The sequence below is a fragment of the Giraffa tippelskirchi genome, chromosome 7 (genome assembly GCF_054371585.1).
Source record: "Giraffa tippelskirchi isolate mGirTip1 chromosome 7, T2T-mGirTip1v1.2.pri, whole genome shotgun sequence".
Lineage (NCBI taxonomy): Eukaryota > Metazoa > Chordata > Mammalia > Artiodactyla > Giraffidae > Giraffa > Giraffa tippelskirchi.
The window spans coordinates 114,920,839-114,938,602 of record NC_137281.1 but is presented as its reverse complement, the minus strand read 5'-3'; the positions used below and the strand labels follow the sequence as shown (position 1 = coordinate 114,938,602).

The window sequence follows — 17,764 nt, the reverse complement described above, 5'->3', positions numbered from 1 at the left end:
TTCCAGTGTTTTTAATGAACAAGAAGGATCAATAAGTAACACACCTACCACGAAAACCAGATGCTTGCTCCTGTTGTCTTAAGACTTTTGAAGTATCTGTAGAGTGTAGATGTTAATGAAACCTGATCTTATGCAATCATTTGTAAGATATGACCTTGTCTTGATTCCATGCGAGCTCCTACAGTAGAAAACCTTAGTCTGAAAGAGTATCTAATATCTTGACTTATCCAGCTGACTGCTAACTTCCTGGTCATTGTTATAGGTGCTGACTTTTTCACAGTATTCTGGAAAACTCTACATAAGGAGCCATTGACTGATTAGAATGAATAAAACTTAAGTACACTGAACTATAACTTCATTAGGGACTGCTTAAGTATTTATAAAAGCTTATCTTCCTCCTACCCTCAAACTCTGGACTTCAAAACCCAGAGCCCTTATTTTACAGGTTTATGTAAAAATCATGCGGTCCATGTAAGACTCCTTGAAAAACACTCTGCTGGCTGTCTCACAGAGTTTTGAACCCTTCGTGTAGCCCATATTGTCTGTTCCTTGTCTACAGAAGCACTTTAGAGTTTGGTATAACTGCTTTCCTTCCCTGCGCTTTTATCTGCAGCAGTTTTGACTTCTTTTGGTAACGTGTTCACTTTTAAAAGTCTCTTCATTGCTGCAGGGGCCCCACCCAGTGGCCCCTGGACCCAGCAATTTCTATAAAGATGTACATTTTGTTTACATGACCTACTTTGGACATCCTCTAGGCTCTCTGAACACCTGCTTTGGTATGGGGTAGTGTTCCAAGACCACATCTAGCTATCCACATCCTGTCATCCTTAGACAAGTGGTTACACCAGGAGGGCAACCAGACCTGGGTCTAAGTGCATCCTTAAGAAAAGCAGGAAGTGGCTTTCCTTCCAAGCCTCAGATTTTCCCAGAGCACTTTTTGTGCCATGGTGCCCCATATATCAGAATCCCATCTGGTCTGTCATTGGCAGTTTAAACTTCTTCATTATCATGACTATAATTTTATCATTACAGTTTTACTAATCCTCAGCAGATTTCACATATTACCTTCAAGTTTGTCCTCTCAGTTTTACTAAAGATTAAATTAGTGGTCAGACGCTTCCTCCTCAAAGTCTTTCATAGGTCAGCATGATAAACTCATTTCTCTTCTTGTGATAATTTAGGGACAGTAGAACTATTAGAATTTTAGTTCCCTGGTCTCTTAGTTAGTCTGAAGATGAATGAACTGGGACAGTGATTCTCAAATCTAGCTGGTCTAAGAATCACCTGCTGCTGCTGCTAAGTCGCTTCAGTCGTGTCCGACTCTGTGCGACCCCATAGACAGCAGCCCACCAGGCTCCACCGTCCCTGGGATTCTCCAGGCAAGAATACTGGAATGCGCTGCCATTTCCTTCTCCAGTGCATGAAAGTGAAGTCACTCAGTCGTATCCGACTCTTCGCAACCCCATGGACTGCAGCCTACCATGCTCCTCCGTCCATGGGATTTTCCAGGCAAGAATACTGGAGTGGGGTGCCGTTGCCTTCTAGTTGATGTCTTACTTTAATGTTAAAGGACAACCAAAGATTTAAGAGAAACAAGCATGTAAAAGAGAAATTGAGATCAAACCAAACAAAAGAGAAACTCAGAAGAAAACCAAGACATGCCAAAAACATCAGGAAACTTTTTTGAAAACTAAATATCTTCTAAGAGAAAAGGTATCCATAAACAGGAAGCCATGAAAAAGAAATATTCAGGTAATATGATAGCAGAAAAAATATAGTAGAGAAGTTAGCTGATAAAGCTAAAAAAATCTCCTAGAAAGAGATGAAAAATAGAAGAGAAGAACTAGTAAAATTAGGATTAAGCTAGAAGTCTAGCATCTAACCAATAGGATTTATAATATAAGAGCAGAAAGGAATGAAGGGGATTATCATGGTAATAATACAGGAAATTTGTAAGTACTGAAGAATACATGTCTCAAGATTCATAAAATCTAATCTATTAAGAATAATGATTTTAAAAATTACCTCAAGCTAAAGTATATCATTATGAAATTTCAGAGCATCAGAGTTACAAAAGAATATCCTAAAGTTTTTAGAGACAACATTTAAATAGCTCACAGAAAAAGGAACAAAAGTCAAAATGTCATCCAAGTTCTGAAGTAGTGCTGGATTCCAGGAGATAGTGGAGCAATACTTCCAAAATTCTGAGGAAAAATCATATTCAACCTAGTATTCTGTACCTACCCAAACCATTTATTAAAATGTAAAGGTAAATATATTTCAGATACACAAAGGCTTTAAAATTTTGCTTCCTTTGAACACTTTCTGAGAGAGCATCTGGAACATATGCTTAAACCAAGTAAGGACGTAATCAGCAAAACCAAGGGCATAGCACCTGGTAAAGAAAGGATCTACCACATAGGAGTAGCAGAAGAAAATCCTGTAACAAGAACTGCTAGGCCTAGAAAAGAACCACTCCATACTGAAAATAGAAGACTGTTAGAAGAAAGGTTTCCCCGGAAATAAGATAGAATTAATAAATAATATGATGATGTGTTTGAGATTTTAGGAAGAAATGTTGAGAGGCATTTGTTAGATTTATTAGATCATTTTAAGGGGGAAAATTAGCATTATTAACAAAAGAAAAGCAAAGCAACTATAAACTACAGGAAAAACAGTCATATGAACAAGGAAACAATCAATATAAAATTATTGACTTATATGTATGTCCATATAGATATAATGACACATATTTACCTAATCATGATATTATAAGAAGTAACTATTGAATTAGCCAAAAACTGTGCTATAAACATGTTAAGAAGAAGATGGTGTTATAAAAGAGGCAAATTCTCAGCCATCTACCAGAGGGTAAGAGAGAGACACCTGCTAGAAATGTGGGAATGACAATCACTTCCCAAGCCCCACAGGGAATGTCTGACTTCTGAAAATTGCATGGACAGAGGAGTCTGGCAGGCCACAGTCCATGGGGTCACAAAGAGTCTTCTTAGCTTTACGTCAGGCCTTCTTGACTACCTAACATGTTTGCCATGGGCTGCTCACACAAACCAGGAAGTATGAAGCAACAGCACTAGCTTTTGCTTTTTTCAATCAAAGCTCACTTTACTTCACATTTAGTAGAGCTTGTGTGTGTAGTCACTCAGTCACGTCCGACCCTTTGGGACCCCATGGACTATAGCCCACCACTCTCCTCTGTCCATGGAATTTTCCAGGCAAGAATACTGAAATGGGTTGCCATTTTCTTCTCCAGGGGATCTTCCCGACCCAGGGATCGAACCCAGGTCTCCTGCATTGCAGGCGGATGCTTTACTGTCTGAGCTACTAGTAGAGCTTACTGTAGCATATTCTCGTGGTTCTTCCAGTCCTAAGTGTTGTCTGACTCATTGTAGGAATCTACAATATCTTGTCTAACTTGAGTTTTTGGCTCTTGTCCTTTCCAGCTATTTTGATCATACCTCCTAGATCAAGTGTGACACAGAGTCATAGTTAGCTAAGAGTGATGTTCCATGGTAAGAGAAATGTGAGAATGTTTCAATTAGGAAATGTTCAAATCCTCTTTGGATTTTACATGTTAATTTGTGCCCTCTTTTCAGTCTCTTTGGTGATCATATGAGACTTTTGCCTACACCATAAAGGGGATGTGACACCTCATGAAAGACAAGCTTCTCATTAGTCAGAGGTGCACAATCACTTGTTAAGAAAGCAGCTTCTAGTATTTTTATGTAATGATGGACATGCCAATTTCTACTATAAGTTATCCTGATAAATTAAGTAAGAGTGTACCTTCTTTCTTTCATTGTCTCCCCAGAGTTTGTATAGGCTTCGTGTCTTTTCCTAAATGCAGGGGCCTAGATGATGAAGTGTTATCATGTATGAGTAATAGTCAGTAGAGTCAGTAAGTTTACCACGTAGTAAAGTCTTTTATCTACTTTTTTAAACTCAGAAGTGAACTATAAGTGTATCTTGATATATGCACATTCAAATATGTTTTCACTTTCCCTGAAAGAGGAGATGCATTTAAAAAAAAAAAAAGCTCTGCTGTGTTGCATTCAGCTGGGCCATCATTTTATTTTATTTTATTTTTAATAAATTTATTTATTTTAGTTGGGGGCAAATTACTTTACAATATTGTAGTGGTTATTGCCATACATTGACATGAATCAGCCATGGGTTTACGTGTGTTCCCCATCCTGTACCCCCCTCCCACCTCCTTCCCCATCCCATCCCTCTGGGTCAGTCCATTGCCCCAGCCCTGAGCATTTGTCTCATGCATCGAGCCTGGAATGGTGTTCTGTTTCACATAAGATAATATACATGTTTCAATGCTATTGTCCCAGAACGTCCCACCCTCACCTTCTCCCTCAGAGTCCATAAAATTGTTCTATGCATCTGTGTCTCTTATTCTGTCTCGCATATAGGGTTATCTGGGCCATCATTTTAAGAAAATCTAATATGTAAAAATATCATAACTTATACAAAGTATTGTTTTCATTACAGACTAATTTTAAGTGATCTTTTTATATTATATTCATTAAGACATCTTGATCAGTTTATAAGAATAAATGTAGCAACTTTCATACTGTGTATTATAAACTGAAACAAAAAACTACACCAGGAGGTATCATGAGTTAAATATTTTGTACTTACAACTCATTTAAAGAAATTATAAAGGAACTGTTGTTCCTAAGTAGGTTTTCATCCAGTGGGTCTTTAGTTCAGTCGATTTTCTTTACCTTTATTTTATATGATAATATCCCATACTTTAAGCGCCTTTGAAAATGCCCACATCAGAAGTTCCATTTGGTCTTGTCTGCTATCTAATTTATATACAAAGCAGTAAAGGTTTTTATAACCCTCTCAGTCACAACCCCAACTGTAGAAAGAACATCTCAGTCATCTCGTCCTACATATAAATCAAAGAAGAAAAACAGATATACTCAGGCTACCTCTCTCCTGGAGGAATTGGCATGCTTTCCTATAGAGGATCCTATGGCTGAAGGTGTCTCTTAGTTTATCATTTTCTGAACTGGCAGAATTCTGGATAAAGCACAGATATCCCTCTCCAGTACATAGAGAGTGTCAGCATTCATAGCAGTTCAGAGTATCGTACCTTTGCAGGACATTGAGGAGATTCGGTAGTCTAATAACAGCACTTGCTACACTTGCTACAGTGTTTGGATGAAACAGTGGAAGAACTGCTTTTAGATACTGATGTAGATCAAGTCAGATCCTAGAAAACTAAGTCATAAGACGAATACACAAAATGGTCAGTAAGAAGTATAAGTTTCAAGGCTCATTTAATGCTGAGGTGTTTTGTGAGAATATCATTGTTCTCTGTGGCGTTATTCATTATGGGAATGAAATTACAGAGAGATTGGTAATCCCCACAGAAAGAAAAAATATCAGCAGTTTGTTCAGTTTAAGACCCAAGAGTAGATGATTCATAACTTGTGACTCTAATGATAAAATTATTTTTCCTTATTTCAGAGAGGAACCTTAACCCCAAAGCAGCCTGCCTTAAGCGAAGGGAAGAAGAAAAAGTTTCTGCCGTATCGGCAGAGCCACCAACCACACTGCCAGGAACCCATCCTGGGCTTAGTGAAACTACCAACCCTATGGGTCATATGTAAACAACAGCCAGGTAAGTATATGTATGAAAAAGTACATGGAAGTCCCCCAGTTCATCTCAAAGTCGAGTTAGAACCTGTGAATTCTAACCTTTATATTCTGTGGTGACACTGGTCATGATAAAGGTCACATGTAATTTGGAATCCAAAAGCTTATTTTTCTGCTGTGTAGTTAGAGAACCCATGCCATTTTGTACCAAATTACTATTCTCTTCAAAATGTGACACTGTGTGTGTGTGTGTTAGTGGCTTAGTCATGTCTAACTCTTTGTAACCCCATGGACTGTAACCTGCCAGGCTCCTCTGTCCATGGAATTCTCCAGACAAGAATACTGGAATAGGTTGCCATTCCCTTCTCCAGGGGATCTTCCCAACCCAGGGATCAAACTGGGGTCTCCTGCATTGCAGGCGGATTCCTTATCATCTGAGCCACCAGGGAAGTATACTTTGATTTATAAAGAATTTGGGACTGTTATGTTCCAGATCATCATGTATACTCCCCTCACATGAATATTATTCTGATCCAAGAAAAAAACAGTACTGTGACTTATCCGTCAAATAATACTTTTGCTACCGCTGGTGGTCCTCATTCCCCTACCCAGAAGTACTTGGTGGCATCATTAACCAGTTTTTTTGTTAGCCATCTACCTCTTGTTTATCATGAGATCTTCATACATAAAACAGTGCTTTCTTCCATTTGAATCATTAATGCAAGTCTGTAATACTCATATTCCTTTCCCTGTAAGAATATCAGTTACACCTTCTGGAATCTATTCAGGAATGTAAAGGTGTTGTATATGACAGAACCAGAGCATCCTTCTCTTGGGAATTTACTTGTTAAAAGACTGGTTTTTTGTCTTCCTCTGCATGAATTAAATACAGTTTGCTTCTTTGTGATTTTTTTTTTTTTAACAAAGTGACAACAGTGGTAGCAAGTTGTTGTCCAAGTGGTTAGATAATATGAACCATCTTTTTCTTAAACTATGTACATTCATTTTATCTATAAGTTGTAAGGTTAATGTTTGCTGTGACAGAAATTAATATAGAACATAACTAAATATTTGGATCAGTAACAAAATACAGCTTACAGCATGGATTAGGTATAGAAATGGGAACTTCATTTTTATAACCTGCCTTCACCAATGTATAGTTATTTTCCTAGTTTAATCCGCAGAGTAAAAGCAATAAGTAAAAGTAAATGGATGTGAGGTTTGGAGCAGGAAAAATGTATTGAATGCAGTTTCATTTTGTTAACTTTGTGGCTGTCTCATTTTGAATTTCATTTCATTTGGAATTTGATAGAATATTTTGTAAACTACAAACGTTAGTTAATAACCCAACTTTACTTGAAGAAATTGATTTCCTATCACCTCTTCATATATCCTTCTTAGGATCAAACAAGACAGAAATGGATGATTTCATTTGGGGACAAAGAACGGGAAGTCTTGATGTAATTATTTAGGTGTCAACTATAATTCTAACATTAGCACACTGGAAAAAGCTCACAATCACCTTTCCCACCAAAAAAAAAAAAGAAAATCAGCAATATAACAGACTATGCTTGTCAAAGGGAAGAGCTAGTTGAATTACAGATCCTCTAAAACCCAAGCCATGTTCTGTGGAGACTAGAGAATATCATGAAAAAATACTTTTATTCAAAAATATGTTTTAAAGTCTTTAAAATAAAAACAAGCCAGTGTTTTTCAGTGCAAAAGTGACTTTGTAAGTTGGCAGCTTATGCAGAGTTACCTTCCTATGGTCAGGTACCAGATAACCTGCTTTTTGTGAGAAGAGCACTTCACATTCAGCTGTCACATTGCCTGCCTCAGAGGCTTTTTGTCTTCTTTTCTTGTTTCTCTCTCATTTGTTGCACACATTTCCTCTTATTCTCTTCCCAGTCTCTCTCTCTAGCTGTTTCTCAGTCTCTCAGTCGGGTTTCCCTACCTCACATCTCTCTTCTCTCCTACTGTTTACTTCCTGTTCTTTCATTGCTTCTGTATCTCCTACTGCTTTCGTGGTTCTATTTTTCTCTCTTTTATGAGGAAACTCCCCAACTTTAGGTTAAAAGTAAGCCTTGAGCATTGTCACCTATCAAAAAGAATCCTTTTTTAAAAAGTATGAGGGAGGGGGGTGGGAGTTGTTCAAGGTTATAAGAAATGTAGTAAATGCACTTTGTTCCATAAGATTTCAAAGGCCTAGTGTTGATGAAATTAAAATACGTTTTAAAGTTACCTAATTTCATGAAGTCAGTTATCTGGTTTCACCTGATAACCTTCAGTTCTTTATAGAACTGGATAGCAGATTAAAACCAGTAAAAGATAATCAACTACTAGAATCAAAATGGTTGATAAAAATGGATGACCACAGAATGACTGACTAAAAAGTGCAAGAATTTGCCACCACATAATATAAGGCAAAGTAGCTTTGACTGTTGCAGTTATCCATCCCTAAGAGCATCACTCTAATATAAAACCATTCTGTGGTCCTTGTTTAATAAGAAAGTGAAAGGTACGATTCTTCCTAAAACTGTTTCCATCCAAAATGGCTGAAATGCAAAATTTCAGAGCTACTACTATGTATATTATATTAAGAATATAAACATAAAATGTGTACTAATAGAGTAAAATTCTCTTAATAAATTTGTTGGACAGACATTTATTTGAGGACCTACTATGGACCAGGAACTGAAACCAATGTGAAAATGAGTTCAAAGTGAAAGTTTTTTTATTCAAAACTTTTGTTTTCTGAGGTCCCCGCCCTCAGAAACTTTCAGTTTAGAAGAGAGAGATGTAAACAATTAACACAGTACAGTGAACTAGATGTAGCAATAAATATATGTTTTAACGGTGTCTCCCCACTGAGAACTGGACGAGCAGAACCTCAGAGCTCAGGTATTGCCAGCCTGCATGTTGCCAAAACTAAGGCTTGCATAATTAGCACAGCTGTTATAGAATCCCATATTTTGGGATTCTATACTTACATGAGCTCCTTTAAAGATCTTACCACATCCATCAAGAAAAACCATTTTGGTTATACCTTTAAAGAAAGGACGTTTATAAGTTATCTAACTGTGAATTTTTTGTCAACCTGGGCATAAATGAGGAATACCAAGTTGTTTTGTTTCTGGGAAGGTGTTTATTTTTACCAGTGATGTCCTAATTGGTTCTCTTCTCTCCCTTGGCTCTCCCTGCCACAGTTCCAGAGTTAATAGGCTAGATAGAAGGTGACCTCTCCTCATAAGGACTTGGACAACTCAGATTATCTGAAGACACAAACCTGATAGGAGGGAGAAGAAAAAAAACACTTGAAGCAAGAAATGCAAATGTAATCCTACGATCAAAGCAACTGGTCAACACTTCCATCAGAAGTGAAGATAGGAAGCTCATCAGATAGAACGTCAACCCATGAGATGTTTGCAACAGATCATTTTGTTGCAAGCAGTGTGTCGCTTCTGCACAATCAGAGACTGTCTCGATCTCTCCACTCACCGTGGAAGTTGCCTTGTGCCTAAACTGAATTGACAAATGCATTGTAACTACAAATTTTATTTATTGTTATGGAACTGTAAGGTCTACATATAAAGGGAAAAAGTTAATGTGGAAAGCTGATCTCCACTCAGCTGATGCCAGCATTAGTTAAAGCTGTTCACGTGCAGAGAACAAAGCAGTGACAACCATTGGCCCTTAGCATTCCCGGCATACCTTTTAGTGTCTTAAAAAGGAAGGGAAAAGTCTTTTGTTGCCCTCTCCTGTCCTTTTGCCATATGAATAGTGTTTTCCATGAAATAGGAAAATATTACTTGGTATAGCATTTCTCTCGTGTTCATTTTTTCATTCGTTTTTATTTTTTTGTTGTGGCTGTTGTATTTGGTCTCTGAATCTGAATAGATTATGGTCACAGTCCAGAGTCCTCCACGTAGCTCTGTGTGCTTTGCATATTTACCTTACAAAGATAAGCAGAGACCATCTGTGACCATAGCCTAGCTAAGATTTTAAAAGGGGAAATTTTGTCCCCTAGATTTTCCCCAAAATAAATATTTGCTTTATTTCTAATAATAACCAAGACTTTTCAAGCTTCTAGGTTTTCATAGTAAAGCTTGTAATAGCAAGAAGTGTAAATTACAAGGGAAGAATTTACTTTTTAGAAATTGCTTTGTTTTCCAAGCAGTAAGTACTACATATAGTACTTGTAAAGTGTTAGCTGTAAGTAAGCACAAAATGGATTTAAAATACAAAGAAGATTTTTCAGGCTGTGATTATGTTGAACATAACAACCCAGTAGTCAATAAGGCAGGTAGTGTGATAAATGAACACACCACTCTGAGGCTAATTACCTAATGGAATATAAGAGCAATGGTCACTCGTGTGTCCTTCTTCTCACCTTTACTTCTCTGTCATTTGGATGGCTGGTCAGTGGGGAGGAATTGGATGGGTGATGTAATCAACTGCAAACCGTCTGCCCTGTCCCAAGAAGACGAGCCAGATTAGCATCATACCAGTCCTAGTCAGTCCATCTTAATACTGTGCATTAAGGCACCCCTCTGTCTCTAATCCGTAAGAGTTGTTTTTTAAGACATAATAATCACTTTGAACTTCCATGAAACCTGTCTTCCACCACAACAACCCTGGGAGAGAAAAACATACTGAACAAGGTTGTCTTGGCTTAATAATTCCTCATAGCCAATATCAACAGTGGCAATCAGCACACAGAAGAAAGGACCCAAATCACTATGTAACTTAAAGATTTCTGTTAATTTGAAAGAACAAAAACAATTAAGACAGAACTTCAGATCCTCCGATCAGGATGGTTCCTAACAAATCACTCTTTTGTAAACGTAGTGGACATTTTGGTTACTTTAATTTGCCTGTATTCTCCGATTACATCAGACTCTATCTGTGGCCTTGTTCTTCATTTCAGTGTTAATCAGCTAAACAGAAGTTGTTGCTTATGATGTGTGAGTGAACATATGCCACTGCCTGGCCTTTTTCTTCAGAGCTTGTTGTCTTTTTCGCTATATTAGACTCTGCAGTATGCCCAGAAGCTTTCCTTCATAAAATAGAAAGAAAAAAACATTTGGCTTATTTTTCACTGTAGCTAGTCTTTTATACAATAATCTTGTAAGAAAATTTCTTGAATTCTAAATATTACTCTTTCTAGATTTTTGAAATCGAAAAGTTTTCAGTAAAAAGTTTCTTACTTTATTTTATTATATTAGGTAGTAAAAATGTAGGGTTATTTACCATAACCTGTTCATTAATATCAGAAATTTACAATAGCATTTTAAGACCATAGTAGGATTCTAGCATACCGTGTAGTACCTATGGAGTATTGTAAGAGCTAATTGTTCGAGATGAATTGCTTCTCATCTTGTTCTCCAGTTTCCATTGTTGGTTTATTGCAGATTTGTATCCTGTGTCAAATTCAAGGTATTATTGATAAACCTTTTCAACCAGCAGCAAGAAGTTCAAAATTTTTTCTGTCACTGTAACAGAAAACACAATATGTATATAACATTTATGTAGCAATAAATGTGCCATCTTTTTTTTTAACATAGTAAACTAGTGAGTTTTTTACATTCCTCTCTCAAACAGTAATGCATTCTGTTTTGTTTTTTTTTTCCCACCACCTCATTGTTCCCAGGAATGCCCATGCTGCTTTTTTTTCTTTCTCCTAGCTTTCTTGAGATATAATTGACATATGATATTGTGAATGTTTAAGGTGTACAACTTCATGATTGATATATGTATATATTGCAAAACGTTTACCACAGTAAGTTTCGTTAACATATGCATCACTTTAATGTAGTTCTTTTGAGGGAGGGGGGCAAGAATTTTTAAGGACCACGCTGCTTTTCTTGTGTGCATTATCTGTGACCTGATCTGGAAAACCCATCAAGACAGAATCAGGCTTGTAGAACTAAGCTGATAATGTAGTCTATAGCTTCTCTGGGTTATATATTTCTCCTCTTACCCTCTCTACTGATAGTGACCATTTAGCCGTTTCCTGAAGGCTGACCAAACAGTGATTAGTCAGTGATTAGTAGTTAAAATGTACTTATTTATAGATTTAGAGCAAAAATGAAGATAGAAGAAGACTCAGATGAAGCTTTTCAAATTAACATTCTTTGAAGCACTTTCATATGTTTTATGTCCCCTTCCTCACAAAAAGCCTGTGTCATAATTAGGAGATGATATTTTACTATTTTCATATTGGAAGCTCTACATTTATTCCAGTTTCCACATAAACCCCCACTCACACTCGCCCACCAAAAATATGCATAATGATTATCCACAAGGACCTCATGCCAAGCAAGAGCCTAAAAGAAACAATGGATAAACTTTTTTAGGGTCTATATGTGAGACACCCGGGTCATCCTCACACCCTCTTGGAATCCTGGCAAATTGCTTTTCTTGGTGAATTACAAAATCTGCTGTTCACGTTGTAGGCCTAATGGATCATTTCACCTGTGGGAGTTAATGAAACGTTTCAGTCTGATTTCTCTTTATACAAATTGATAATATAAAAAGCTCCATCTCAGCATAAAATATAGAATGTCAGAGCTGAAATTAAATCTCAAGACTGTCTTGTCAGTTCCTCGTTAATAGATTTCTAAAAACTGAGGCCCAGAGGTGTTGTATGTCTCCAAGAGCACATAGCTAGTAACAGACCAAGATACTGAAAAATGTGTCCTGTAAAATCGCCTTGCCTTTCTGTTCTTTGTCTTTATATATCTTTAGGCCAGTTCTATTCAGTAGCTTCACTTTCTTTCCTCTACTGCATTTCTTCTTTCTTTTTCTCTCTTCTAGTTCATTTACTTTCTCTTCCATGGAGACTCAAAAAATTTCAATGTACATCACATTGTGTGTGTGTGTGTGCATGTGCATGTGTGTGTGTGTTGAAGGTTAAAGAGTGTTAGCTTTGCCATCAGTCTTCAGTCTGAGCTCAACATCTAATTAGCTCCATTTCCTTATCTGAAAAACGGAGATCCTATTAGAATTGTGTAAGTATTGAATGAAACAATGTATGGAAAGCTCTTACCATGGTTCCTGTCACATAAGTACTCAATAAATGATAAATATTTTTAAAATAAATAGTAGCTTTCCTTGTACCCAGCTCCCAGGAAGATTCTTCTCCACCCATCTTGTGAAGAGAGGTAGATGGTGGCAAAATCAACTGCAAGGTGATGTCAGCCCATTTTTGCAGGAGTCTGCATTTTTGGGGGGCAATTCAATGAAACATATTCCATGCCCTCCAATGGGTACATTTTATGAAGACTTTAAAAAAAAAAATTCACAATTTGAAAGAATGAGCCAGTAGGCTTTGCCCGGTCACACTTCATGGGCTGACAGCTGTGTCACTTTGGGTCTTCAGGAAGGAGATACCAAGATGGAGTTAGAAGTGCAGGGGATTTATTGGAAGTAGTAACCTGTGGGGAGAGAATCAGGAGTAAATAAGGATGGCCTTCAGACCATAATGCAGGTCTGACATCTGTGAAAGAGAGGAAGGAGGATTAGGTAGGGAGAACCATGATTGCCTGTAACTCTGGAGAAAGTCCTGGGCAGTCCTGAGGGCCAGGAAGATTGCCCATTGAGTTTTGTGTTGGACAGAAGTGGTATGGTGCCAGGGTCCCTGAGTTGAGCAGTCACCTGGGAGTAACCTGGGGAGACAGGCCTTGGTTTGAACACTCCAAAGGTGCTGCACCTGGAGGCTGATGGCTAACTGCCCTCCCCTGACAGGTTATCCCTTCAAGGGAGATCTCAGAGGTGAACCTCCATAGCTTCCACAGGACTTCACTACTACTTCCTACAGAAATGGCAGAACAAAACCAGAGGGTCTTCTGCAGTCATTGGGACCACAGCTGACCTCAACAGGCTGATCAGAGTTTCCAAAACTGCAGTTCTTTCTCCCCTGGCATTATACAGTCAAAGAAACCTACACGTGTCATCAAGAAGGATAATTCCACTCCTCTATCTTTGTGGGCCATGATATGGACTGGTATAATCTGGGCCTGAGTCCCTGAAGTTGCTGTGTTAATCTGCTGTTCTTAACTGGACATTGTGATGGTCTCTGCCTTCTGGGTCAGTGGATGGTCCACAGAGTCTTTGTGACCACCTGGGTTTGGAAGACCATAATGTCCTCGTTGTCTTAAGGTGTTTCCCTACTCTACTCCTAGCCCCTGGAACTCTTTATCTCTGCTCTGTACTTGGGGGCATGTTCGTGTAAGTGGAAATTTCTTGTCTTCTTTTTCTTTCCTTCTTTAACTAGATATTCAAGAAGACATCCTTAAAAGGCTTTTTCTGTTCCCTTTGGTCTAGACTGCTAATGTAGAAACGATGTGGAGCACTGCTGTATGCTCCCAGTTTTTCCTTTCTCACTCCTGACAGTGGGTGCCCCCCTAGACAGGGTGCCTGGCTGTGTGGTGTCTCAGGCTCTGGACCATTGTGCACTGCAGGCACAATGACCAAGGTCTCTGAGACTGTTAAAGCCTGTGAAAATGCAACCTGAAAAATAAGCTGAAAGATTAAAAATAAGCTGAAAGATTAAAAAACTGCAAAAATTAATTTTAAAAACAATTATGAAAATCATTTCAAATTTTTATAGCAAACTAAAATAACTATTTAATGTTGGATTTGAGCTCATTTAATATATTTGGTATTCTTGCCTGTAAAATCCCATGTACAGAGGAGCCTGGAGGGCTACAGTCCTCAGGGTTGCGAGGACTCACACAAACTAAGCGGCTGAGCAAAGAATATGATGGAACGGACTTAAAGACCTTCTGAAGATCTGACATCCTCAGTTCCTTCAATTCCAGTCTCTTTCATTTAATACTTTGTTTTTGGCTTCTTAATAGTCTTGGGAAGACATACAACCATGTCTTCCCCTCTGGAGGCGAGGGCCACCAGTGTACCTCTGAAGATCCAATGTGCCTAGGCCATGAGGACCCCCAGAGAGCACTAGTTCTTTAGAAGCTCTAAACAGACCACTCTTCCCTTCCTCCCATGGTGAGGCCTTTCTTCCTGTGTCCCATGCAGCCCTTTGAGATTCTTTGCTTTGTCCCATTGCTCTGGCCTTCTTCAGCCCTGTCCTACAAGCCTCAGTTTTCCTTGTTGGACTGAGGTGGTAGCCCAGGTTAGGAGGTGGTCCAGGACAGGATGTCTGGTCTGCAAGCTGGAGGGATCACCTTGTCCTGAAATACATACAGTCTCCGTCTGAGTACTCCCAGTGGCCACCCTTGCAGCTAGGGAAGCTGGATGGTGTTCCAAAGCAGCACAGTGATGAAGCTCTGGCCCCTCCCCTGCAGGGCTGTGGGCACTGGGAGGTCCTCCCCTGGGGCCAACCCACACTCAAGCTGCAGCCCCTGGAGCCTTTCCTGACACCTCTGTCCTGTGGGGCTAAACCACCAGACCCACTCACTCCAGGGCACCCCCAGGCCATCCCGCCTCACCCTCATTAAAGCCCGTGCTGAAAGGAGCTGGGTTGTTTTTCAGACTCTTTCTCGGGCAGGGAGGTATTGATCAACCCTGATAGTTCGAGGAGCTTGATCTCACCCCAGACTGGCAGAGATTAATTAGCTTGATTCCCTAGCATAATCCCTAATTAGGCACAAGAAGAAAGGAAAGAAAGCACAAAGGAACTATTCTGTCCAGAGCTGGAGCGGGAGGAGCAGGAAACCAAGGAAGAAACAGGTAAACATGTCCCAGCACCCCTGTGCCTCCTGCCCACTCCCAGCCAGCTGAAGAGCGCAAACAGTGCTGAGGAGGGGGTGTCTTCCTGCAAGGATCACATATGAAAATGTGTGTTTAGTTTCTTTGCTTTGCTCCCTGCCTAACCACACACAGGAAGGCGCGATCAAACCGAACGCTTTGAAGTAACTGCCCTCGGCTCGCTCAGCCGTCAGGAGCTGAGGATGCTGCAGGGGAGAACAGCTCCATTGGGCTGGGAGAGAAAGGTTGACTAGGGAGGTGGAAATCACCCTGAGACCCAAGTAGAAATAGTGAAAGGAACCATTTCCTGCAGCAGTGAAGCAGGAGCCATCTTGTTCTATTGTTACAGGAAGAGGGACCCCTTCCAGGGCCCGAGACTTCCAGGGCTTCTAACACTCAGAAGTGAATTGTCTGAGAAGATACACGTGCTGACAAAGCAAGAGACTATATTGGGAAGGGGTGCCTGGGCAGAGAGCAGGAGGGTAAGCTCGGAGCCCTAACCACTGGTATATCAGTACTTAGTTGCTCAGTTCTTTTCGACTCTATGACCCCATGGACTGTAGCTGGCCAGGCTCCTCTTCCATGGAAGTTCTCCAGGCTAGAATACTGGAGTGGGTTACCATACCTTCCTCCAGGGGATCCTCCCATCCCAGGAATCAAACCCAGGTCTCCCACATTGCAGGCGGATTCTTTACCGTATGAGCCACGAGGGAAGCCCTAACCACTGGACCACCAGGGAAAGCCCTACTAGCATTTTCTCGAACTTTTCAGCCAGGTCTAATGAGGGTAGGGAGGGTAATGGGAAGAAGGAGAGACTTCACTGAATAGCCATGGGATTTGGCCTGTGGAAACTTAACCCCTCAGAGCTTCAGTTTCCTCTTCTATAAAATGAGGGTAATTTATAATACTAGCTCGTGAGATGGTTACGAGAATTAACTGAGGGATTCAGAGGTGCATGTGCATGGCGCAAGTAGGCACTTTCTAACCCACCTAACAGCAAACCAAGGGAGCAGCAAATCAGAAAATGATGTAACTGTTAAGAAATTAGTTGTTTAGATTGTTTTTCTAAAAGTCCTTGTCTTTTAGAGATGCATATGTTGTTGTTCAGTCAGTCGTGTCCTACTCTTGCTGACCCCATAGACTGTAGCACACCAGGCTTCCCTGTTTTAGTATCTCCTGGAGCTTGCTTAAACTCATGTTCATTGAGTTGGTGATGCCATCTACCATCTCATCCTCTGTCATCCCCTTCCCCTCCTGCCTTCAGTCTTTCCCAGCATCAGGGTCTTTTCTAATGAGTCATCAGAGACGCATATACTGCAATGTTTACAGAGGGAATGATGAGGTGTCTGGAATTAGCTTAACTATAAGGCAGGCAGTGGAGGTGGGGTGGGATGAGAGGATTTAGATGAAACAAGATTGGCTATGAGTTGTAATTGTTAAAACTGGGTGACAGATACACAGGGGTTCGTTATGCTCTTTATTTTGTAGAGATGTTTGACATTTTTCTTAAATTGAAAGAGAGGAGAAAGGGAGGAAGAGGGGGGAAGGGAGTGGGGGAGGAAAGAAGATTCTGCCTGAGTGTCCCTTCCAAAAGCTTCCCTGATCCCCACACTGGCAGGGAGGGAGTGTGTTTTCTGCTCATCCAGAGCAATGAGGTCCCTGAGGAGATAGGAGGGACATCCAGGGAGCAGCCCCAAGCTGCAAAGTCCCTCCGGGGACCTTGGAGACAGTAGGACAGGGTGAGAATGGGCAGTGGAGCCTAGCACAGGTGGTGCCCATGACACTGGGGGCTTAAGGGTCACGGGATCAGAAGAGGTGCATTAGAGAGGAGAACACTAACAGCTGTGGAGAAGGACGCAATGGACTCAACGTCCTACCTAAAGAAAGGGGAGGGGGTGCTCCAGGATTAAAGTGGTCCTTCTGAAGGAGGAAGAGAGCCAACTGTACCCCTAGATACCAAGCGGATGTGTCTGGAGAGACACAGGCCACTTAAAGTAGTTCGTGGTCTGGAAATTGGATATGTCTGCACCCCCCACCCCACCCCAACCCCTCCACGCTCCCACCAACTGACAGATGGTGCTGGTTCTAGGTGTTGGGGCTGCCACCATCGGGGGCAGAGTTCCCCCACATGCCTGCCTGGGGAAGACAGGCACCCCGAGCCCTCAGAGGACCGGAGCATCCCCATTTCTCTGAGGTCCCCACAGGACTGAGAAGCATACTGTAATGACCCTTCCTCAAGGAAGGGCTGTGTCCCGGAGCAGCTGGCATGGGGGAAAGAATGTGTCAACGTAACATGTCCAGATCTGCTCGGGGAGACTGGTAATGGGGAGAGATGACTCTGCCAACCAGTTTGAGGAAAAGTGGATTTTGCAACAAGCTCGATGATGTTAAAAGCTTGGGTGGGGGCGGCCTG

At 40.5% G+C, this 17,764-nt stretch overlaps 1 protein-coding gene across 40 annotated transcripts in view; it reads left to right on the top strand.

The window, feature by feature from the left end:
- Window positions 1-11,196, top strand: part of TCF12 (transcription factor 12) — a 395,492-nt gene extending 384,296 nt beyond the window's left edge. For all 40 annotated transcript variants that reach the window (XM_081510130.1, XM_081510129.1, XM_081510124.1 and 37 more), the window contains 2 exons: window positions 5,509-5,662; window positions 8,844-11,196. In XM_081510130.1, coding sequence (XP_081366256.1) covers window positions 5,509-5,651 — 143 coding nt within the window. In that variant the 3' untranslated portion in view covers window positions 5,652-5,662; window positions 8,844-11,196. The remainder of the gene's footprint in view (window positions 1-5,508; window positions 5,663-8,843) is intronic.
- Window positions 11,197-17,764: the final 6,568 nt, after the last annotated feature.